The sequence below is a fragment of the Procambarus clarkii genome, chromosome 57, assembly GCF_040958095.1.
Source record: "Procambarus clarkii isolate CNS0578487 chromosome 57, FALCON_Pclarkii_2.0, whole genome shotgun sequence".
NCBI classification, from domain to species: Eukaryota; Metazoa; Arthropoda; class Malacostraca; order Decapoda; family Cambaridae; genus Procambarus; species Procambarus clarkii.
The window spans coordinates 19,716,392-19,743,038 of record NC_091206.1 but is presented as its reverse complement, the minus strand read 5'-3'; the positions used below and the strand labels follow the sequence as shown (position 1 = coordinate 19,743,038).

Sequence of the window (26,647 nt, the reverse complement as noted above, 5' to 3'; positions counted from 1 at the left end):
CAGAAGCTCCCCCTTAGGAGGGGGGGGGCGAGGGGGGATCTTGATATAAGGCTATCGAATATACACGGCCTGTCTGTCCCTGATAAAATTATAATTAAACAGAAGGGCGTCATGAGAATGATAACCTCTACAGAACGGACTCAAGAATGCTAAGATATCTTAATATATATATATATATATATATATATATATATATATATATATATATATATATATATATATATATATATATTTATATATATATGTATATATATATATATATATATATATATATATATATATATATATATATATATATATACATATATATATATATATATATATATATATATATATATATATATATATATATATATATATATATATATATATATATATCCTCTAGGAAAAAAGAATATCTTTCCGAAAGATTCTAATCGTATCATGAGCTAAGTGAAAAAAAAGGTAACAGTTTGTGAACGAAAGGTCCGAATCTCTTGTTAAATACTGGAAGTAGGAAGAACGTTGATAAACGTCCTCAAGAATGACAAGGAATTAAAGGAATGTCAGTAAAAATGAGATGAACGCCCCAGAAAATTTATCAAGACGTTATTAAATAGTTTCAAGTGTGTAAAGGAACTGATTTTAAGCTCTCAGAGCATCAATCTTGCAGACTCACAAGGATCTTGATTCACCCAAATCAGAGGGTTGATGAACTACAATTTGAAGACACATCATTGAACAAGTTTCTGGATACATACACAGGGAACGAGCAGTGTAGGATACCTGTGAGGCAGCATGGGTGTAGGACACCTGTGAGGCAGCATGGGTGTAGGACACCTGTGAGGCAGCATGGGTGTTGGGCACCTGTGAGGCAGCATGGGTGTAGGACACCTGTGAGGCAGCATGGGTGTTGGACACCTGTGAGGCAGCATGGGTGTAGGACACCTGTGAGGCAGCATGGGTGTAGGACACCTGTGAGGCAGCATGGGTGTTGGACACCTGTGAGGCAGCATGGGTGTAGGACACCTGTGAGGCAGCATGGGTGTTGGACACCTGTGAGGCAGCATGGGTGTAGGACACCTGTGAGGCAGCATGGGTGTAGGACACCTGTGAGGCAGCATGGGTGTAGGACACCTGTGAGGCAGCATGGGTGTAGGACACCTGTGAGGCAGCATGGGTGTAGGACACCTGTGAGGCAGCATGGGTGTAGGACACCTGTGAGGCAGCATGGGTGTAGGACACCTGTGAAGCAGCATGGGTGTTGGACACCTGTGAGGCAGCATGGGTGTAGGACACCTGTGAGGCAGCATGGGTGTAGGACACCTGTGAAGCAGCATGGGTGTTGGACACCTGTGAGGCAGCATGGGTGTTGGACACCTGTGAGGCAGCATGGGTGTAGGACACCTGTGAGGCAGCATGGGTGTTGGACACCTGTGAGGCAGCATGGGTGTAGGACACCTGTGAGGCAGCATGGGTGTAGGACACCTGTGAAGCAGCATGGGTGTTGGACACCTGTGAGGCAGCATGGGTGTTGGACACCTGTGAGGCAGCATGGGTGTAGGACACCTGTGAGGCAGCATGGGTGTTGGACACCTGTGAGGCAGCATGGGTGTAGGACACCTGTGAGGCAGCATGGGTGTTGGACACCTGTGAGGCAGCATGGGTGTAGGACACCTGTGAGGCAGCATGGGTGTTGGACACCTGTGAGGCAGCATGGGTGTAGGACACCTGTGAGGCAGCATGGGTGTAGGACACCTGTGAGGCAGCATGGGTGTAGGACACCTGTGAGGCAGCATGGGTGTAGGACACCTGTGAGGCAGCATGAGTGTAGGACACCTGTGAAGCAGCATGGGTGTTGGACACCTGTGAGGCAGCATGGGTGTTGGACACCTGTGAGGCAGCATGGGTGTAGGACACCTGTGAGGCAGCATGGGTGTAGGACACCTGTGAAGCAGCATGAGTGTAGGACACCTGTGAAGCAGCATGGGTGTAGGACACCTGTGAAGCAGCATGGGTGTAGGACACCTGTGAAGCAGCATGGGTGTAGGACACCTGTGAAGCAGCATGGGTGTAGGACACCTGTGAGGCAGCATGGGTGTAGGACACCTGTGAAGCAGCATGAGTGTAGGACACCTGTGAGGCAGCATGGGTGTAGGACACCTGTGAGGCAGCATGGGTGTAGGACACCTGTGAAGCAGCATGAGTGTAGGACACCTGTGAGGCAGCATGGGTGTAGGACACCTGTGAAGCAGCATGAGTGTAGGACACCTGTGAGGCAGCATGGGTGTAGGACACCTGTGAAGCAGCATGAGTGTAGGACACCTGTGAGGCAGCATGGGTATAGATCAGTATACCCGAATTACATCAGACATATCAAAGAATGTTAAAAAATATATATAAACTAGAAGGGAAGAATTTGGAGCATTTTGTGAGTTATAAAACTGCAAGTTTCAGGGGGGCGATTTCAGCGTTATCAGGGCAAAGGAAGTCTTAACTTTCTGTAACATCTTTTAGACTCGTTGAGTGGGAGAAACGCTTCCTATATCCCTCTCCGGTCTTAAGAAATCTATACTTAAAATACTTTCTGTTTAATATCTCTAAAGTAATACAGAATATCTTCCCTTAACACCATACAGTTTAGATATATTGATAATGTATTTTGGTTATTGCCTAAAAATGTAAACATGGACTGTTTTTTTATCGTGATACTGTAAATCTAGACTCCCCTATAAAAATTCGCCATGTAATATTGATATAGCTTCACATTCAGAAATTATATATATAATTATAATAGGGGTACCACCTCTGGTGCAAGTGTAGGGACCCATAGCCTCGGAGAAGACAATAAAGAGTACTCAGAGAAGACCTTGTAGATCCTCACTGAACACTTATTATAATATCTAGTTTTCAGTGCAGAAGAAACCATTCAATGTTGGATCATGTACTTCTATATGTCTTCCGTCGATCACACTGTGAGGGTGTGAAGCCTTCAGTGTTGTCGTGATGATATAACTGCCCGTAGCAGCTGTCTAACTTCCAGGTACCTATTTACTGCTAGGTGAACATGGGCATCAGAGTGAAAGAAACTCTTCCCATTTGTTTCTGGCTCGGCCGGGAATCGAATCCGGGCCCTTAGGAATACGACCCCGAGCACTGTTGACTCAGCCGCGAGGCCCGGTGTGTGTACTCACCTAATTGTGCTTGCGGGGGTTGAGCTTTGGCTCTTTGGTCCCGCGTGTGTGTGTGTGTGTGTGTGTGTGTGTGTGTGTGTGTGTGTGTGTGTGTGTGTATGTGTGTGTGTGTGTGTGTGTGTGTGTGTGTGTGTGTGTGTGTGTGTGTGTGTGTGTAAGCCTCCATGATATAAGACACCAAGGGGCACCCTGTTTATCTGCTTGTTTCAGCTAAAATGCTAAGGGATTCGTGAAATTTAATTAGCACAAATTGCACCATTACAAATACCCTTGTCGACACGCTTAATAAAACCAAATGTTATGAGGAATTAAAGCGGGTATAATAACCTACATTTCCCTGATATTACCACTATAAAGCTGCCACGGGAGTTATTATCTAAGCGAGTGTAATATTTTGGTATTTTCACGGCATATTGGAACCTAGTTCTACAGGGTAACGTCTCTCTCTCTCTCTCACTATCTCACCCTCGCTCACACACACTCTGGTGTGTGTGACAGGGGGCTGGTGGCTGAATGGACAGCACGATGCACTCGTAATCTTGTGGCCCGGGTTCGATTCCCGGAGTAGGCAGAGACAAGTGGGCAGATTTTCTTTTACCCTGATGCATCTGTTCACCTAACTGTAGATAGGTACCTGGTAGTTAGACAGCTGTCACGGGCTGCTTCTTGGGGATGTGTGTGTGTGTGTGTGTGTGTGAGTGTGTGTGTGTGTGTGTGTGTGTGTGTATTCACCTATTTGTGCTTGTACTCACCTATTTGTGCTTGTACTCATCTATTTTTGCTTGCAGGATCGAGCATTGACTCTTGGATCCCGCCTTTCCAGCTATCGGTTGTTTACAGCAATGACTCCTGTCCCATTTCCCTATCATACCTAGTTTTAAAAGTATGAATAGTATTTGCTTCCACAACCTGTTCCCCAAGTGCATTCCATTTTTCCACTACTCTCACGCTAAAAGAAACCTAACATCTCTGTGACTCATCTGAGTTTCCAGTTTCCACTCATGTCCCCTCGTTCTGTTATTATTACGTGTGAACATTTCATCTATTTCCACTTTGTCAATTCCCCTGAGTATTTTATATGTCCCTATCATATCTCCTCTCTCCCTTCTTTTCTCTAGTGTCGTAAGGTTCAGTTCCTTCAGACGCTCTTCATATCCCATCCCTCGTAATTCTGGGACAAGCCTCGTCGCAAACCTCTGAACCTTCTCCAGTTTCTTTATGTGTTTCTTCAGGTGGGGGCTCCATGATGGCGCGGCATACTCTAAGACGGGTCTCACGTAGGCAGTGTGAAGCGCCCTAAAAGCCTCTTCATTTTGGTTTCTGAATGAAGTTCTAATTTTCGCCAATGTAGAGTACGCTGCTGTCATTATCCTATTTATATGTGCCTCAGGAGTTAGATTAGGTGTCACATCCACTCCCAGGGCTCTTTCTCGAATCGTTACAGGTAGGCTGTTCCCCTTCATTGTGTACTGTCCCTTTGGTCTCCTGTCACCTGATCCCATTTCCATAACTTTACATTTACTGGTGTTAAACTCTAGTAGCCATTTCTGTGTGTGTGTGTGGGTGTGTGTGTGTGTGTGCGTGTGTGCGCGTGCGTGCGTGCGTCCGTGTGTATGAGTACGTGAATGCGTTTCCGCTATAAAGTAATATAGCGGCAGTTACAGGACCTAACAGAGAGAGAACTGGGAACCCAGCACACGAGAGCAGCATCCGGAGGCTGGGATCTTTGAGATCAGATGGACCTCAGAGGACGGCCGCACGCCACGTCGATCTGGGGATGAGGAAAAGTTCTTCTCGTATCCAAGACTTTTCACTAAGACTTAACGCATCAACAAACTTTCAGAGTAAAGAGTTCGAGCCCCAGTCTCCCCCCTCCCACCACTGACCGTCCTCCACCAGCCTTTCCCCTTCTCCCCCCCCCCCTCACCATCAAAGATATATGTCTTTAGCACCACCACAACACCACACCACAGCCTGTTACCCCCCCCCCCCCGACTTTCACCATAATCTGCCTTCATTCCCGAAGGAATGTCCACCATCCCATAACCACAACCTTAACCCATTCCTCTACCAAGTATTACGTTTTCACCACTCCTCCCTACCAGACCCCCCACTATAAACTCTCCCCACCTCACCCCCTCTTCCCCATATATCTATCCCTAACCCCCATCACCGCGGCTCCGTAACAACCGTCCTCTTTCCCGGCAAACTGTCCGTTAACCACCACTTCCCCTCCACTGTCACATATGGTGTTTTGAAACAACTTTTTGTTCTTCTGCGTGAGTAGGTAATATCGCGGCTAAAGCTGATATTTAGATTGTGAGTTCGTCATTCAATACAGGTCCGAGTTCAATCCTCGACGATCCACTCGTTTTAACATAAATATATGAATGTACAATTATAAGAACATAAGTGTAAATAAAGCAGCAGAAGTCCTGTAGTCCCATACGAAGCATTTAACTTTTCCCCATATGCGAGGCAGTCACTATTGCCTCTATATACGAGGCAGCTTCTATAGGAGAAAGGCAGGATCGAGTCTCGTGCCCAACCACACTCACCCCTGCCCACTGTGAGTCAGGACAGGTGTGGACGATGGCTTGGAATACCGAGTTTACACCGAGTTTCCCAAATGTACAAATCCATAAGAGCCGTGACGCGGATTCGAACCTGCGTCCAAGAGCATCCAAGAGCAAGAATGTTGTGTAGTGTAGTGTTCCCAAATGTGTAAATCCCATCATCTTACTGGGCTTCTTTCTCACAGAAGGGATGAGAAACATGAGGAAGAAGCTGATGAGAAGGATTAAGAAGAAGAGAATGAGAGCGAGAATGAGATGGAATTTCATTAGGAGAAAAAAACAAGAAGAATGAGAATGAGAAAGATGAAGAGGACGAGAGGTATCTGGTATGAGAAGGATGTGGAGGACTAGATGGATGTGAGAATAAGATGGATAATAGGAATAATAAAAATGAGAAACATAACGAAAGACCGAGCTGAAACACAGAACAAAAAAAAAAACAGTATAAAATGATATTAAAAACATTTCGTTAAATGAACGAATAATAAGTTGTTGTCGTGGAGTCATTAACAATAATATTAACAGAACTCTTGTCAGAAATCGTAATATAATAACTTAATAATATAATGATCATTATGTTCCTAAACAACAATTTAATAAACACGAGAGAGAGAGAGAGAGAGAGAGAGAGAGAGAGAGAGAGAGAGAGAGAGAGAGAGAGAGAGAGAGAGAGAGAGAGAGAGAGAGAGAGAGAGAGAGAAAGAGAGAGAGAGAGAGAGAGAGAGAGAGAGAGAGAGAGAGAGAGAGAGAGAGAGAGAGAGAGAGAGAGAGAGAGAGAGAGAGAGAGAGAGAATAAAAGCAAGACAAATAGAGAGAGATGGCTGTATCTAGAAGGTCTATAAATCAGGATGGGTAGGGAAGAGTATTGCAAGTTGGGATTGCAATACGACGGGGATTGATGGCAATACTTAGGAACTGCTCAAGGGCGGAATGCAAATGCAGCACCACAGTCCACCGCTCGAGGGCTAGACATATGAACACATACACAGGCCGAGATACTGACACATTAGCCAAGTCATATACACACAAAAATACACAAACACTCACAGATATACATAAAATATGAGATGGAATTAGACAGGAGGAGAGCAAGAAACTACGAGATCTGGACAAACTGAAGGAATAGGCCAACAAATGCCTGCTAGAAATTAACTAAAGTGATCTGATCTCTCTTTTTGATCCTTCAGGGATCAGGTAGAGAGAAAGCTCTAGGTGTTGATATCACATCAAACCTGTCTTCTGAAGCCCACATCAAAAGTATATCATTAGTGACATATACTAGGCTAGTCAACATTAGAGCTGTTTTTAGAAATAAGTGAAAGGAATAATTTAGATCCTTGAATTCCACGTACATCAGACCAGTCTTGGAGTATAAGAACGCAGGGGCGGAGTCCATATCTAGTCAAACACAAGATGAAGGTAGAGAGAAAAAGAGAAGAGAGAAAGAGAGAGAGAGAGAGAGAGAGAGAGAGAGAGAGAGAGAGAGAGAGAGAGAGAGAGAGAGAGAGAGAGAGAGAGAGAGAGAGAGAGAGAGAGAGAGAGAGGGAGAGAGAGACAGAGAGAGAGAGAGAGAGAAAAGAGAGAGAGAGAGAGAGAGAGAGAGAGAGAGAGAGAGAGAGAGAGAGAGAGAGAGAGAGAGAGAGAGAGAGAGAGAGAGAGAGAGAGAGAGAGAGAGAGAGAGAGACAGAGAGACAGAGAGAGAAAAGAGAGAGACCACTGGACCATACACAGGGCTGAGAGGTATGCATTACGAGAAAGGCTACACAAATTCAACCTCACGTCATTGGATGACAAGAGCTAGAGGAAACAAGATTATCACATACAAAATTTGTATGTGATAATCATGTCTGTAAACCTGGGTAATCCCAAGCCTACGCCGTTACCAACACGACCACGAAATATTGAAAATCCCAAGCTGTAAAAAAAATTGTTGTTGAGTACGTCGTGGCCGAGTTGGTAAGGGCGTATGCTTGGGAGTACCCAAATGTGCAGGTTCGAATCTTCATCATGCCTTCTACTGATTTTCTTATTTTTTTCAGTATTAGAGCCGTCACTGAGTGGAAAAGGTTAACTGTAGAAGTCGACGAAGCTAACCTAATAACAATTTGTTAATGTAAATATGAACAGAACATTAGAATCAATTACTTTAAGAAGGTTCGGAAGACGGGGCCAAGAACCGAGCACGGCCCTCCAAGCACATCTAGGTGGGCACATGGTGGCCATGATTTTAGATAACTCGACAAAGCCTGAATCGACCTGGTTCGAACTCCAAGAGACTTTGAAGGTGTTTGCTCCGCGTTGACAGTTTTCTCGAGTTGGGAGGCTGCAGAAAAACCTCTTTAAGTTCCTCCTTATGAGGCCTGACTTTCCTCCTCTCGACCGTCTCCTTGGTGGAGAGCACAAAGTGGGAGAATGAGAAGGGAAACCTGGCGAGCGAGCGAGAAAGAGAGAAAGAGAGAGAGAGAGAGAGAGAGAGACAGAGAGAGAGAGAGAGAGAGAGAGAGAGAGAGAGAGAGAGAGAGAGAGAGAGAGAGAGAGAGAGAGAGAGACATTTAACATTTCCTTTCTTACAGTATTTCTTGGGAAATTTGTCTTAAAGTTCCTCAAAATCCCTTATTATTTGTAGCTTCGTTCAACGACCAGCTGTACCTCGTTACTGAAGCCAATGCTTGTTCTAATTACTGTACTCTAACTTACACAAAACAGAAAAGGATCATTACCTTGAAGTTCATTAGTCACCCTCCGCGCTACTATTTCCACCTAAGATAGATAATGGCAGGATAACATGGATTCTTGGAGGACTTTGAAGGCTGAGAACTTGTTTGAAAGAAAATAGTTCTCAGCCTCTACATGGAAAGACAGTTTGTCTCAACACTCAGAATACACCACGCTCTTGTTCATCTCGCACACTTCTTTTTCTCTCAGACTCCAGGAGTTAACAAGTATTTAAGCAACATCTACGAAGTTTTTACTTTTTCCTTAATCGTGGCAACTTTGTTAACATTTCTTTCACTGTTTACAAATTTGGAAACTTCACATCCCATGGATTTTGTTGTTATAAACAACCTTGTAGTGTTTCAGAGCTCATAAACTAGTTAATTAAGGTAGCCAAAGCGGCCATGATTAAGGAAAGATGAACATGTTTCGTAAGTGGATGTGTAAATGCTTGATAAATCCTGTTCACTTGGCCAGCGAGAGCCTTGAATCTTCCAAGGCCGCCGTTCGATACCCTTATGATTCAAGTGGACATTCATTCTTCCCTATGATATGGAGCCAAATGCTCAAATGAGAACCGTAGCTCACAGGCGAGTAAAACTTCTCCCTGTTCCTAATATGAATAAATCTGAACCATATGTATAGTATTTTATAACGTCATTACGAAGCTGTTGATATAATTTTACTAAACATTTTAGGACGAGAGAGAGAGAGAGAGAGAGAGAGAGAGAGAGAGAGAGAGAGAGAGAGAGAGAGAGAGAGAGAGAGAGAGAGAGAGAGAGAGAGAGAGAGAGAGAGAGAGAGAGAGAGAGAGAGAGAGAGAGAGAGAGAGAGCGTGCCTGAAGGTGTAGGGAACAAGTGTAGTATAGAGGCTTCTGGGGACCCTGCAGGAATTTGAACCCTGCCGGAAACTGGGCGCTTGGTGTGGTGATGAGGGAAGGAGATTTAGTTTTTTCAGAGGGAGGGAGGGAGGTGGTTGTCGGAGACTGGGAGGGGGATGGAGAGGGGAAGAAGGGACGGGAAAGAAACAGATGAAGGAAAGTTGGAGAAATGTGGAATATAGTGTGAATTATGAGAGCAGGCGGGCTGTCCGCCTCGATGACAATGTATTCGTGATTGGAAGCTAAGTTTAGCTTGCCCTATTTTGCAAGATGGCTGGTGAGTGTTCGGGGTTTTACATGTATTTCAGCATATACTGGCTTGCATAAACCAATGAATGCTCTTGATCATTCGTATACGCACACTCCTACTCCTATGAATATGCTTGGCTCTTTCCTCTTCGTACAAAGTGTTTTTCGTAAGAATTTCCGGTCTAAACTTTGCCTTTAAATTCTGTTTTGTTTGCCTAGGTTGCCCTCGAGTACATCCAAGCTCTTGGCCCACCAGCTGTGGAAATGGTGCGACTCTTACCTGTGAAATCCACAGGTGAGATTTCACAAGTGGGATTTCACTGGTGGGCCACCTGTGAAATCTTTCTAGCGTTAGATCTCCTAACAGTACGATCGTATTGTACATCCTGGTGTCTTGTTGTGCTCTTACAGATGATGCAAACACACACACACAGTTATGCCTGTGATGGCATTGCATCGATGGCATTGCATCACAGATATGACGGTGACATGTTTGTGTCTGAAGCTAGGCACAGGTTAGCTTCTAAAAAGGTTAGCAGACTTTTAGATGTTACCACTGCTAGGCTTAGGCTCAGCTACAAGTACCTCTGGGAGTTTTCATCATTTGCTGCTGACTAAATGTTAACTCTGTCAGCAGAATTATTCGCACAATTTGCGTCATTATATAATGGAATGTGAAAGAATAGCGGAATTCAGAGATAACACCATCAATGGAGTCCAAGAAATGTGTGAGTACTTCATTCATAATGATGCTGGTGGGAATCTTAACGAATTGTCCACAATTTGCTTACTATAGATGCAGTCTGCACATGACTGTAAAGCTGTCGCCCAGTTGGGTGGGTGTGGAGCAAGACTAGTGACTGTATGACTCATAAAATATATATATATATATATATATATATATATATATATATATATATATATATATATATATATATATATATATATATATATATATATGTATGTGTGTGTGTGTGTGTGTAACATTAACAACTGTGTACCTAACTTTTCAAGAGTGTCACGTGCTTAGCCAAACGAACTTTGGGGTTCAGTTCCTGAACCCATTGTGTGGCTCTGTAACCCATTCCACCACCACCCACGGGATGGGTATGGGGTGCATAATAAATAAATGAAAAAGTGTCTTTATTTGTTGGAGGCTGTAATGTCCAGTGATTCGTTCAGCTCCTGCATTATTTGGTCACATGGCGGGCGGTGTTATCCAGCTTTACTTTGTGGCTATTTTTTGCATTCTCTCTAGATTTAGAAAAATGTTCGGCTTATTTGAGGTGTGTAATGGTAGAGGAGGATATTCAAGTTCAGGACAAATTAAATTCTTGCTTAAGAATAGACGAATTTTAGTGCAAATGTTACGGATTCGTCTTCTTTCCTTGCTTTAGGAGTGTTAATGTTTTATGGTAGCAAAGATCATTATGTGTTCACCCCGCCTCTGTCCCACCTCCCTTTTTTCCCTCTTCCTTTTCTACTTCTCTTCCACCTATTTTTTTTTACCTCCTCCCTCTTTCCGTCCCTTCCTTTCTCCCACCATTTATTCTTCTCTCCGGCTTTCCCTTTCTCACTCCGTATCTCCTTCTTATCCTAGCTTTCTACCTCTCTCTCTCCCTCTTCCTCCCTCCCTCCGTCCCCTCTCTTTTGTTATTTGCCCCTGAAAATCACAATGTTGATGTATTCAGGGCAAATCCGATTTTACTGGGATTGTTGCCCTGTTTGTCTGTTTCATGACTTTCTGCTTTATTTTCATCTGAAATGTTTTTGTGTGGAGGTCACTCCTCGACGGTCCTGTATTTACGGTTTGATTTCAAAACAAAACAAGGTTTCTGTTTTCTCTTTCTCTCTCGGTTTTCTCTTTCTCTCTCTTCTATATTGTTTGCTCTTCGTAAGACCACTGAATATCTCAGACTGTTTTTCATTTAAACTGTGACAGAGACAAACACTATATATACACATGGATTGAACCACATTGAAATATAAGTGAAAAAAATACTTTTTGTAGAGAAATAGGAGGTTAATGAAACAAATAGATGACAGGAAAAATCGGGAAACAGGATATATATATATATATATATATATATATATATATATATATATATATATATATATATATATATATATATATATATATATATATATATATATATATATATATATATATATATATATATATATATATATATATATATATATATCCAATATATAGGGGGTACCACTTGTAATTGCTTTTGTAGGGACCCTCGACCTCGAAGAAGACGATATGCAGCATACGTAGGATCCTTGTGGGGCACCTGCGTACACTCACATATTGTTTTGTCCAACCAACTCCTATTTTCTGTTATTTTGTCACTTTATTTTATTTAAAATTTCATTACAAAAAAGGGTTACAAGATTGGTTACATGCAGGGTACAAAGCTACTTGTCACAGGTTGTCGAGTTCCTCCAGCTCCTCAGATGACGGGCAGGAACCATGGAGGCAGTGAGCATTTCCCCTCTGGATGGCCACACTAAGGCGCTGAAAGAGGAAACTGGCGGCTCTAGGGTCTCTAGTCCTAGATACACGGGTAGGGTTGCTTCAGTAAGCTTAGAAACCAGCTTCTTCAAAAAACTAGCAACACTTTTACCCCAGGCACCAAGTGGCCCATTTGCCTCACTAAAGATAAAATTATAGTAGTGGTCAAGATCTCTGTATTTACGACACTTGGCTGCTTCCCGGTGACTGGCATCACCGCCTGACTGTGCAACTCTGAAGTCAACATAGGTGTTGGCTAAAGTTGAAACACAAGTGTAGTCCCACACCAACTGTCTACCATTCTTCCAGGGGCTCACCGTAATCCGATCTGGGCGACCGACTGGCTTATCGGAGTTAAATGGCATTAGGTAACGGGGCTCTCTCTCTGCTGGACAATTGGCTGTGGTAAGGCTTCTCTTAATAATGTAATTAACCTCGCTGTGTCTTGCATGCCATCCTCCTGTGCTTTAGGAGCGCAAGCCATGCTGGCCGTACCTGTCGGTCGGAACGAAATACCAGTAAATAATTCTCGATTTATATTTTATCCAGTTATATCGTCTTTTAAATTTGTAAATGCAGACCTCTCTCATCTCATGAACTACTCACCAGGGATGTATAAGTGCGAATGTGAGAGTATTTCTTTGAGAATTTCTTGACATATTGGGTACAAATCGCAGATGAACTGAGATGGCTCAGAGTGCCGTCCCTGGCGCCAGTAGTTGAGGGCCTTCACTGGCCCCGGCGTGCCAATGAGGTGTGAATGAGTGCAGGAATGGGAACCATCAGCCGCTCCAGCCCACAAAAGCAAACAGGAGACAGGAATTTACGACGGGACAGGACCAGGAGGAGGAGGACGTAGACAGGAAGTTACGACAGAAGTTTGCAATAATTTGCTATATATATATATAAAGGTATAGAAAGTGCCCGTGATAGTGAGAGCATTACAAAAAACACAAGTGCAGCTGATAGACTTCATTTACGATAGACGAAACGCTGGATAATGACGGAAGAGTAAAGTTAAGAAAAACAAAAATTTTATATTATCCACCATTTAAGAACTGGACATTTATGGAGAGATTTTGTGGTGGACAGGAGGAAGAGAAGTACTTACCTATTAGTGACTACGGAACGGTGAGCTCTAGCTCGCAATACCCCGCCTACTAACCTTATTGTTGCTTAGAGTCTACATTAGACATACACAAGCGTTTGTAAAGGATATAAAAGGAGCTGAATTTTCCTCTATTCTCATGTTCTATTTATGCTCTTAAGAGGAAAATGAGGAAGAGAAGAAGGGGGGGGGGGAGAGAAGGGAGAAAAGTAAGGGGGAAAATGTGAAACAGATGGAAGGAAAGTAAAAGGTGGAAGATGAGAAGAAACAGAAGAAAAAGACCAAGATCGTTAGACGAAATGGGGGAAGAAGGAGCAGTTCTGAGGGGACATAAAATGCTCGAGGGATTGTTAGAGCGATTTTTATAGAAAAGTTTTGAAAGGAGGGAGAAAGTAGGACAAGGAGGAGTAGGAGGAGCAAGGGGGAAAAGCCAAGAGATGGAGGTATAGCAAGTGGCTGAGAAGAAGAAAGTTAGCTTTAAAGAATTCTTTGTTGTCCCTAAAACTTTAAGTAATAACCCTTGGACCTACGCTTGACTTCTCAACTTTAACCTTCAGTTGAGTAATCATACGAGGCAGAAATATACAACGGCATGGTAAATTATTCTATTCAAACTTGATATTTTCTCAAGAATACTTTTGTAAGAATGGACCACAGTATACATTTTCTGCTCGGAACACTATGCGTGCTAGTGGCTTTACAAGAATGTAAAATAATCATTGTTGTGTACTTTCTTAACCCCTACTCTACCTTCTTGTAAATAAATAGCTAAAATATAAATAAATAAAATAAAATAACCACTGGTTACATGAATTTGATAAAGTATTGTGGGTTTATTACGCTAGGAATTAAGACGTAGATGAAATAAGAGGAGAATCTAGAGTGAATAATTGTTACAAATGAAAGAATAGGGAAGTTTTGAGAACTTCTTAATAGAAATATCGGCTATGTTGATACGGAATATTGTGCAATAGAGTAAACGTGAAGCTCTAAAAATATATAATGTTTTAGCAGTTCAAAAAGAAAGAAAGAAAGAGAGAGAGAGAGAGAGAGAGAGAGAGAGAGAGAGAGAGAGAGAGAGAGAGAGAGAGAGAGAGAGAGAGAGAGAGAGAGAGAGAGAGAGAGAGAGAGAGAGAGAGAGAGAGAGAGAGAACGGAAACGCTTGAGTGCAGGGGAACACGGCAGGAAAAATTTAAATGAATATGGAGATAGCGAAGGTGTAGAAACACGGTAGAGTCCCTCCATGAAATGGAAATGGCGGCAACCTTTTAAAATTGCTTCGGAATATAAACTTTGCTCTCTCTTGTACACCTGCGCACGCACACATACACAGACACACGCACACATACACAGAGACACACACATACAACCTATGCGTGTGCGTGTTCATATATGCTCGCGTGCGTTACGACGATATTGACAACACTACGATCCTTCAGCTATCTGATTTAGAGGATCTAAATCTATCAATACCACCCGGATATGGAGGACTGGCCCAACCTGTCCATTTAAAAATAACGTCGCTTTTGGCCGTTTACCAATATGGCCAAAAGTGGACGTAATTTGAAATGAAATCGACTCACAAAAGTGACGTACTGTCCCGTTTTCTGTCTGAGTCGTCCGGCTTACTCGGTAAGGTTAGGAGAGGAAACTTTCAATTAACGTTTTTCATAACGTTTTGAAACTTTATGAGAATTTCCTGCCCACCTAACCTACCAGAGGATTCTTAACTTACTGTTGTTGAAAAAAAAAATCCCAAATGTATTTAATTTTTTTTTTTATTTTCAAATTACGTCCACTTTCGGCCATATTGGTAAACGGCCAAAAGCGACGTTATTTTTAAATGGACAGGTTGCCAGGAGGCATCTCCACGACCCAATCAAAGACTCACCAGAGCCAGTGTAGACACACATACGTAAGAGGGAGACACAGGTAATTGTTTTCCTCCCCTTACACCTTCAGCAATGTGCGCTCCGCCAATCATAGCCCACTGTAGAAAAGGCAAACAAAAAGTAGATCAGGTTGACAAAACCATCGTCGAACTCCTACCACTTTTTCAGCAATAAAGATCTCCAAACCTTTTCTTTAACCATTTTTCTTTACTGACCTTTTCCTGTGGCCGTATTGGCTACTATTACATCTGAGGGGAGAAAAGGCTAGATAATAAAGGGGTAATGGGTGCTAGTGGTTGGGAGAACGGGTCTCCTGGTCTTGTGGTCGGCTCTATGTTGAAGTGTGGTACCCGGAGGTAACAGAAAAGGCGAGGGAGGGAGGAAGGTAAAGATAAATAGAAGGAAAGAGATGAAAAAGGGGAAGGCAGAAAACAAGGGATTAACGTGATGGAAGAAAATGTATTCCTTCTTCCTAGTGAAGAAGTTAAATGAGGAGCGTGCTGAGATCCATATTAAATTAACTGATCATAAAACTTGAACAACTATTGAACAACAAAGTTTGTTTCCGGCTCCGCCCGGGGTCGAACCCAGACCCATAGGACTGCGAACCCCGAGCGCTGTCCACTCAGCCGTCAGGCCCTAATGAGACCATAATGAAAAGATGTCATTTTAGAATTCATTTACCAATACAAAAAATTACAAGTAATCAAAAAATTCCCCCGGACTATTTTTTTCTCTCTCTTTCGTAATCATGAACTTTGTAATTAGCTTTCATTGAATTTCTCTAACCCACTTCCCGCTGACTCCGCAAATCAAATTAGAGACGAAGCTGAAGACTCACGACGGAGGAATAAAAAAGAATGGAGAGTTTTGTGGAAGTAATTGGTAAAAACCGTGAGATAAAGGAAGGGGGGTTAATTGAGAGGGAAAGACAAGGAGATAGATGTATAAAAATATAAAAGGTAAGAATTATATAAATATATCATTAAACATAACAGCACCAAGAATTATAAACACAAATAATTATATAAATATATCATTATATAAATATATCAATATATAACAGTATTGCAACTTATTAATTTTCTTTAATTTAAGGATATTTTCCACTCTACACAAATATCTTCAACCGTCTGGAGAGTGAAGAAACATTAGATCACTTAATCTTTCCATTTTTATGGTTCGACGTTACTTCAGCAATGTCTTCTAGAATATGTTGACCTGACACACGTATACTAAGCTTACAAGGATGTTGTTGTTGTTTTAGATTCAGCTACTCAGAACAAAAAATTGCCAGTAGCACGGGCTATGGTGAGCCCGTAAGTGGAGGCTCTTTGGAGCCATTATCTGTATCAGGCCTGCAGATGATGATTGATAATGATTAAGCCACCCTAAAGGTGGCACGGGTATGAATAGCCCGATAGTGGAAGGCTTACATGATTGATTGATGAAGATTAAGCCACCCAAGAGGTGGCCCGGGCATGAATAGCTCATAATAGGCGTACAAGGTTGTTGTTGTTCTTGTTATAGATTCAGCTACTCGGAGCAAGTTCCAAGTAGCACAGGCTATGGTGAGCCCGTAACTTACCTTATTATAATGATGAACCACACACACACACACACACACACACACACACACACACACACACACACACACACACACACACACACACATGAAGAAAGTGAATTATGCCCGGGTAGACTCCAGTTCTCTCTCTCGTTTCCTCGCCTCACTGAAAATTCATAGCCTGGTAATGCGCTGACGAACTGATATCGACTCTAAGGAGCTGAGTTATTGACTTCTTTCGCTTGTTTATCATTTCTGTTTGTTTGCGTGTGTTCATGTATGTGTGTTTGTGCTTTTGTGATATGTGAAAAGACAAATACTATTTATATTTTCTGTTTGTGAGTGAAGGACCGAGCTGTTAGCTCTTGTACTGACTCCAGACCTATTTTACCTCTATCATAACTTTTACACACTTCTGTTATGCACACACACACACACACACACACACACACACACACACACACACACACACACACACACACACACACACACACACACACACACACACACACACACACCTACCTTGGAGGGTGGTGGCTGAGTGGACAGCGCTCTAGACTCGTGGACCTAGGGACTGGGGTTTGATCCCCCGGCACCGCCGGAAAAACAAATGGGCAGAGTTTCCTTCACCCTGATGCTTCTGTTACCTAGCAGTAAATAGGTACCTGGGATTTTTACAGGTCTGCTTCCTGGGGATGTGAGTGTGTGTGTGTGTGTATGTGTGTGTGTGTGTGTGTGTGTGTGTGTGTGTGTGTGTGTGTGTGTGTGTGTGTGTGTGTGTGTGTGTGTGTGTGTGTGTATGTGTCTGATTCATCATTATAATAAGGATTATCATTATAAGTTCACAAGTATAAAGGAACTTCCAGAAGACCTTTTGACCCATCAACCTACTTACCAATATATTCTTCGTAAAACTCATCATCAATCACCTTCCTTTCATCGTCATCATACGTATCAGGCCGAACACCATCATCATTCATTATTACTATCACAATCACAAGAATTATCCAATCATCACCTTTGCCTTCTTCACCACTGTTCACTGTAGAATCATTATCATTACGTTACTCATAATATAACAAAGAATGAACAAAGAATACATTCCTAAAGCTTCAGGGATACAAGTGAACTTTTTATTATTCAAATTCAGGAAAAAATATTGAAGAAAAATATTCTTCTCGTATACTTTACCTCGCTCTTCTTTAGTCACTCTTTCTCTGTGTTTCTCTGAGAGAGGTCTCTCTCTCTCTCTCTCTCTCTCTCTCTCTCTCTCTCTCTCTCTATCTCTCTGTCTGTCTGTCTGTCTCTCTCTCTCTCTCTCTCTCTCTCTCTCTCTCTCTCTCTCTCTCTCTCTCTCTCTCTCTCTCTCTCTCTCTCTCTCTCTCTCTCTCTCTCTCTCCTTCCTCTTGTCTTTCGAGTCAGTGAGTGTTCCCGGGCCACTCACCATGCCCCAGGGAGGCTGGCATCAGCTCCTACTTGATCTCACACACCCAAACTTGTGAATAATGTCCGCAAGTCTGGTAAAATACTGGCATATTAGTCCCGCGGGCGGCCTGGTCGGGCTCGGGTCGCAGTGGCGGGACTCTTGCCTTAAAGTTACCACGGAAAAATATTTAAGACGACAAAAAAGTCAACCAGATTGCGAATCAGTTTGTTTTGTTATATGTGTAATGTTTGCTATGTTTATTCGTGTGTTTGTTGAGTGTGTGTGGGTGTGTGTTGTGTGTGTGTTTTTGTGTATGTAAATATTGTTTTTGCGATTATTTAAGTTTTGTGTGTGTGTATATATATAGATATATACTTGTGGGCCTGGTTGTATATATGCATGTATGTGTGAGTGCGTGTGTACATATATACACGTGTGAGTTCTTGTGTATGTGTCCTAAATTCTGAAAACCTTTGAGTTTACAGGTATTTCATCTCTGTGTTCTCAACGTGTTCTGAACATCCTCCTCTGTAGCATTTTGTTATTGTCAACCTTGCTGGCTCTCTCTCTCTCTCTCTCTCTCTCTCTCTCTCTCTCTCTCTCTCTCTCTCTCTCTCTCTCTCTCTCTCTCTCTCTCTCTCTCTCTCTCTCTCTCTCTCTCTCTCTCTCTCTCTCTCTTACTAATTCCCCCCATCTTCACATTCCCCCCTGTTCTATCTTCACATTTCTGTTTATCAACTCTCCTCCTTCCTTTCGTCTGTTTACTTCTCCCCTTTTTTTATTCTCTTCTTTTAGTCTCTTTTTTATTGGTATATTTTCTTTCCACTTTAATTCTCCTCTTTACTCCATTTTCTCCCTTCTCCTTCCCAGTTTATTCCCTCTCTGGGTATTACACCAGAACCCCCTCCCAGAATCCCTTTCATAAGACTACCCCTTAAAGCACCGCCCCTTTAAATCCTACCCTCTTTAAACCCCACTATTTAAACCCCACCATTTAAACCCCACCATTTAAACCCCACCACATAAACCCCGCCATTTAAACCTCACCATTTAAACTCCTCCATTTAAACAACACCATTTAAACCCAACCATTTAAACCCCACCATTTAAACCCCACCACATAAACCCCGCCATTTAAACCCAGCCATTTAAACGCTACCACTTAAACCCCACCATTTAAACCCCACCATTTAAACCCCACCATTTAACCCCACCATTTAAACCCCACCATTTAACCCCACCATTTAAACCCCATTCCTTAACAAATAGATCCCCCACACTTCTCTTCCTGGGTATAGACCCATCGTCTGAAACGCTGACCGATTACGTGAAAGGCGCTCTTATGACCCCATGAAATAAAGGTCGAACTTACTCGGCGTTCTGTTGCTCCCTGCTGGCCACCTAACAATTACGCACTGGTGAATTATCGCTGTCTATTGCCTCTCGAGTGATTACGCTGGACTGCGTCATTTTCTAATTGGCAAAGCACGATTGCCTTGTTCATCAGAGCTACCCTTTACGGGTAAACCTGAAGAGTACTGGTGATTGGACGGTCAGTGGATAGGTTCGTCCAGTGAATGCAAGAGGGAGGGAGAGAAGGGGAGAGGGAGCGAGAAAGAGAAAGAGAGAGAGAGAGAGAGAGAGAGAGAGAGAGAGAGAGAGAGAGAGAGAGAGAGAGAGAGAGAGAGAGAGAGAGAGAGAGAGAGAGAGAGAGAGAGAGAGAGAGAGAGAGAGGGAGAGAGAGAAAATATTAAAAAAGAGAGAGAATACTCATTCGTTCAATTTATTTAATTATGCTGCTATATTTATGTTCATGGGCAAAAGTACAGGGACTAACACACATGCACACATATACATACATACGTGCACACACACACACACACACACACACACACGCACACACACACACACACAGGGTAAATACAGATTTGAGTCATTTAACATACCAGCTCCTCCACTACCACAACTCCATCAAATAACCACCACCCCAACAATCCTTCTCAAGCTCTAACCAGTACTGTTGTTAATGCTCACTACATCAATACTGTTAAAACAACCACTATCGCTAAAACCCCGCACTAAACCACTGCCACTTCCAACCACAACTGCCTCAACCAGCATATCCCCCCTCCAGTCATCAACCACTACTACCACAACCACCATTAACTAGCAGCCACCACCACCTCAGCGCCTCCGCCTGGCCGCCCTCAAAGGTGTACCCAGAATTGCTTTCCGAGGTAATAGCTCTTTCCTACACCGCCTCTCTCGCTATAAAACCTTACCCAGGTATAACGCTTCTCACCTTATTGATTCTCTACAAAACATCTCAAGATTCTAATGTTTTCTTCACCTTCCTCGCTTCCCCCTGGAGTTTTTTTTCAGTCTTTCTCCAGCGGGGCGTCGCTTTTTCATCCTTAATTTGTTCCTACCCACTACCAACACAAACCTATTACCTCTCCCTTAAAAAAAATGGGGCGTTCCCCCTCTGTTGGGTCAGTACGTCATCCCCCACTTCGGTTTTCTCAGCACTGGCATTCATCACGTTATTCTTCACCCCTCGACGTTCCTTGAGGGTGAACGACGTGTGTGTGTATCGTTCTTCTTGTATCCTGCCTGCCTGTGCCCTCTCTGGCTTTCTGTATGTTTGGCGCTCATCTACTGCCTCCCACTACGTGAATAGACGGCTACACAGCGGAGGGAGTGTTTTTGCACTAGAGACTGCCATACGCACACACACACATGACCCGGATGGAATCTCGCCATGGATACTAAAGGAAGGAACAGAAGCTCTGTGCCTGCCACCATCCACGGTGTGCAACAAATTTCTGGTAACAGGTGAACTGCCAAAAACTTGGATGACGGCCAGTGTAGTTCCGATATACAAGAAGGGTGTATACGACAGAGGGCACGACACACACACACACACACACACACACACACACACACACACACACACACACACACACACACACACACACACATTCCCCAAAATCTTACTGACACCATTTCTTGTGACGTACTGACACTATTCACAACAAAGTTTTACAAGGTGTTGTTAAGCTCTAATTAACAACAGTTGTAGAGTAAGATGTAATGATAATACACGTGCCAGAGTACCAGCTGCATTTACATAAATATTTTCGGATAAGAAACCAGCGTGATGCAGATTCCTTAAAAGCCAAGGCGAGTGTGGAAGCTCCGGCCCTGAGAGCCCGTCTCCAGCGCCTCTTCCAGCCTCCGCCTTCCAGCATCTAGCCTCCAGCATCCAGCATCTAGCCTCCAGCATCTAGCCTATAGCCTCCAGCAGCTAGCCTCCAGCATCTAGTATCTAACCTCCAGCATCTAGCCTCCAACATCTAGCCTACAGCCTCCAGCATAGATCTAGCCTCCACCTTACAGCGTTCAGCGCTCAGCCTGTAGGCTTGGACAAGACTCAGATAATAACAATTATTTTCTCGGAACCTTCTATTTATTATCTATTACTGCTTACTATAGGCACTGTGGCGGGCTTTTGGAATGGACGTCTAGGCGTGATGGTTGTGTTATGGTGATTGTGGCGGTGATGGTTATGGCTTATAGTGGTGGTGAGGTGATGATTATGGTGGTAGTACCCATGATGGTTGTATGAGTGATGCCAATGGTAATTGTGGTAGTAGTGGTGATGGTGGTAACGGCACCAAGGCGTTGGGTATAGGCTATCTTATCTTGAAATGATTTCGGGGCTTTAGTGTCCCCGCGGCCCGGTCCTCGACCAGGCCTTCACCCCCCAGGAAGCAGCCCGTGATAGCTGACTAACACCCAGGTACCTATTTTACTGCTAGGTAACAGGGGCATAGGGTGAAAGAAACTCTGCCCATTGTTTCTCGCCGGCGCCCGGGATCGAACCCGTGACCACAGGATCACCAGCGTGCTGTCCGCTCAGCCGACCGGCTCCCTGTATAACATCCAGGGACAGTGAGACAGTGAAGGGCAATAGTACAGATGCGAGTTAACTGTAACCACCGATATATACAATACCTGTCTCTCATAAAACAAGAGAAACCGTCAGCCAGGTAGACAGATTACTCACCCGTCTAACGCAGAGTCTGCTGTGAGCTACGTCTACATAATGTATCATGTCAGGAGAGTTTAAAGAAAAATTCCCCTCAGAGATGAAGAAAAACACCAGCCGAACGTTGCATTCCTTGTATATGTAAATCCTTATCCTGATCCCTTCCAAGTGATATACAGTCGTAATGACTTGGCGTTTTCTCCTGATAATTCACATCCCCTTCCTCGTATAGCTTCTATCAAATCTCTTATTCAGAAGCACCAACTTGGTGCTTCACTAGTGCACAAGAGATTGCTCGCGGGGAAAAGAGACTTATTATTATAATAATTATTATTAACATCTTCATTGACAAAATTAAATTATAATTTTGTCTAATCTGAGAATTTAATTACGTCTTATTAGAGTGAGGATAATGCTGGTATTCACTGTCACACAGGACAGAGGGTCATACACAAGACAGTAGGTCTAAACTGTAGGTTGAAGCACACACACACACACACACACACACACACACACACACACACACACACACACACACACACACACACACACACACACACACACACACACACACACACACACACACACACACGGTAAATACAGATTTGAGTCATTTAACATACCAGCTCCTCCACTACCACAACTCCATCAAATAACCACCACCCCAACAATCCTTCTCAAGCTCTAACCAGTACTGTTGTTAATGCTCACTACATCAATACTGTTAAAACAACCACTATCGCTAAAACCCCGCACTAAACCACTGCCACTTCCAACCACAACTGCCTCAACCAGCATATCCCCCCTCCAGTCATCAACCACTACTACCACAACCACCATTAACTAGCAGCCACCACCACCTCAGCGCCTCCGCCTGGCCGCCCTCAAAGGTGTACCCAGAATTGCTTTCCGAGGTAATAGCTCTTTCCTACACCGCCTCTCTCGCTATAAAACCTTACCCAGGTATAACGCTTCTCACCTTATTGATTCTCTACAAAACATCTCAAGATTCTAATGTTTTCTTCACCTTCCTCGCTTCCCCCTGGAGTTTTTTTTCAGTCTTTCTCCAGCGGGGCGTCGCTTTTTCATCCTTAATTTGTTCCTACCCACTACCAACACAAACCTATTACCTCTCCCTTAAAAAAAATGGGGCGTTCCCCCTCTGTTGGGTCAGTACGTCATCCCCCACTTCGGTTTTCTCAGCACTGGCATTCATCACGTTATTCTTCACCCTTCGACGTTCCTTGAGGGTGAACGACGTGTGTGTGTATCGTTCTTCTTGTATCCTGCCTGCCTGTGCATCTCTGCCCTCTCTGGCTTTCTGTATGTTTGGCGCTCATCTACTGCCTCCCACTACGTGAATAGACGGCTACACAGTGGAGGGAGTGTTTCTGCACTAGAGACTGCCATACGCACACACACACATGACCCGGATGGAATCTCGCCATGGATACTAAAGGAAGGAACAGAAGCTCTGTGCCTGCCACCATCCACGGTGTGCAACAAATTTCTGGTAACAGGTGAACTGCCAAAAACTTGGATGACGGCCAGTGTAGTTCCGATATACAAGAAGGGTGTATACGACAGAGGGCACGACACACACACACACACACACACACACACACACACACACACACACACACACACACACACACACACACACACACACACACACACACACACACACACACACACACACACACATTCCCCAAAATGTTACTGACACCATTTCTTGTGACGTACTGACACTATTCACAACAAAGTTTTACAAGGTGTTGTTAAGCTCTAATTAACAACAGTTGTAGAGTAAGATGTGATGATAATACACGTGCCAGAGTACCAGCTGCATTTACATAAATATTTTCGGATAAGACACCAGCGTGATGCAGATTCCTTAAAAGCCAAGGCGAGTGTGGAAGCTCCGGCCCTGAGAGCCCGTCTCCAGCGCCTCTTCCAGCCTCCGCCTTCCAGCATCTAGCCTCCAGCATCCAGCATCTAGCCTCCAGCATCTAGCCTATAGCCTCCAGCAGCTAGCCTCCAGCATCTAGTATCTAACCTCCAGCATCTAGCCTCCAACATCTAGCCTACAGCCTCCAGCATAGATCTAGCCTCCACCTTACAGCGTTCAGCGCTCAGCCTGTAGGCTTGGACAAGACTCAGATAATAACAATTATTTTCTCGGAACCTTCTATTTATTATCTATTACTGCTTACTATAGGCACTGTGGCGGGCTTTTGGAATGGACGTCTAGGCGTGATGGTTGTGTTATGGTGATTGTGGCGGTGATGGTTATGGCTTATAGTGGTGGTGAGGTGATGATTATGGTGGTAGTACCCATGATGGTTGTATGAGTGATGCCAATGGTAATTGTGGTAGTAGTGGTGATGGTGGTAACGGCACCAAGGCGTTGGGTATAGGCTATCTTATCTTGAAATGATTTCGGGGCTTTAGTGTCCCCGCGGCCCGGTCCTCGACCAGGCCTTCACCCCCCAGGAAGCAGCCCTTGATAGCTGACTAACACCCAGGTACCTATTTTACTGCTAGGTAACAGGGGCATAGGGTGAAAGAAACTCTGCCCATTGTTTCTCGCCGGCGCCCGGGATCGAACCCGTGACCACAGGATCACCAGCGTGCTGTCCGCTCAGCCGACCGGCTCCCTGTATAACATCCAGGGACAGTGAGACAGTGAAGGGCAATAGTACAGATGCGAGTTAACTGTAACCACCGATATATACAATACCTGTCTCTCATAAAACAAGAGAAACCGTCAGCCAGGTAGACAGATTACTCACCCGTCTAACGCAGAGTCTGCTGTGAGCTACGTCTACATAATGTATCATGTCAGGAGAGTTTAAAGTAAAATTCCCCTCAGAGATGAAGAAAAACACCAGCCGAACGTTGCATTCCTTGTATATGTAAATCCTTATCCTGATCCCTTCCAAGTGATATACAGTCGTAATGACTTGGCGTTTTCTCCTGATAATTCCCATCCCCTTCCTCGTATAGCTTCTATCAAATCTCTTATTCAGAAGCACCAACTTGGTGCTTCACTAGAGCACAAGAGATTGCTCGCGGGGAAAAGAGACTTATTATTATAATAATTATTATTAACATCTTCATTGACAAAATTAAATTATAATTTTGTCTAATCTGAGAATTTAATTACGTCTTATTAGAGTGAGGATAATGCTGGTATTCACTGTCACACAGGACAGAGGGTCATACACAAGACAGTAGGTCTAAACTGTAGGTTGAAGCACACACACACACACACACACACACACACACACACACACACACACACACACACACACACACACACACACACACACACACACACACACACACACACACACACACACACACACACACATATATATATATATATATATATATATCACAGGAGACTGATGGTTTTTTATATGGAAGGGCATGGAACTATCAGGAGAAAGCGCCAAACCATTACCACTATATAAAATAGAAGTTAATATATGGTTGTTAATATAGAATAGAGCCTTCTGTCAGAGGGAACACATTGTTGTTAAGATTCATAGTTTCTGTAGCTTGTACTCTGTTGTTACAACTACCACTGCTGAGATGAGTCTCTACTCATCATAAAAATCATACTCATCATGAAATCCCACAGCCTGTGTAACACAAGGAGCGACTGGTCAAAGAGGGACTGAAGTTCACAGCCCTAGAGGGTTGTAAATATATGGAACAGAGTCTATAAATTTTCATTAAAGGTGGCCCTGAGTGCCAAGGTCTGAGTGGTAGTTTGTAAAGCAAGTGGAGTACTCTGTTTAGTTTTCTCAGTGAGGAGCAGCACCGCCCTTATCACCAGGTACTGGTGGAGAGGCATAAAAGGTGTACAGGGGCCCCGAAATTAACAACTTGCAGGAACAATTTAATTTCCCCTAAACAGAGGAACGCTTGGTTAACGAGTTCATAAGTGCTTTCCCTCCCTCAAGGTTGGCCCGAAGACCTCGACAAATTTCCTCTTTAATAGGGTTGCCAATTTAGTTTTTCGTGGACTGAATGGTACCGAATGTGGCTGGGGGACATCACGGAATCTACGATCTGAGATTTACTATGGGGCGGCGCGAATGAAGAGGCAAGAGAATTATTTGATTCCTGGGAGCTATCAATCCTTTGGACGTCGGGGTCCTTTTCAGCACAATGGGAAGCAGGCGACATCTGCAATGGTAAGCAGGTGAGAATGTCTTCCTGAGGTATAATAGGTCTCCCATTACTGGAGGAAAGTTCATCTTGCCTCGTCCGTTTCCACTAAGTCAATCAATTCCTTGAAAGTTTTCGTGGTCGTTCTGGTTTGAGTGTTCTCAGTGGAGATATGCACTTCGTTAATTATTCGTTTCATCTACTCTTTATGATTTAACGTCATTTATCCTGATTGTCCTCTTTGCCTATCTTTGGTTTTGGTAGTCTTTCATAAGCAAGGAGTCTAGCCTGATATTCTAATGTTCGGCT

At 43.6% G+C, this 26,647-nt stretch overlaps 1 protein-coding gene across 1 annotated transcript; it reads right to left on the bottom strand.

Annotated features, from left to right (window-relative positions):
- Window positions 1-654: 654 nt before the first annotated feature.
- On the bottom strand, window positions 655-26,356 carry LOC138353372 (paternally-expressed gene 3 protein-like). Its single transcript, XM_069306374.1, has 4 exons — window positions 26,251-26,356; window positions 17,578-17,724; window positions 12,253-12,371; window positions 655-2,304 (listed from the first exon to the last, which is right to left on the bottom strand). Exons 1-4 carry the CDS (start codon window positions 26,354-26,356, stop codon window positions 655-657), a joined length of 2,022 nt encoding a protein of 673 aa, XP_069162475.1.
- Between the last annotated feature and the right edge of the window lie 291 nt (window positions 26,357-26,647).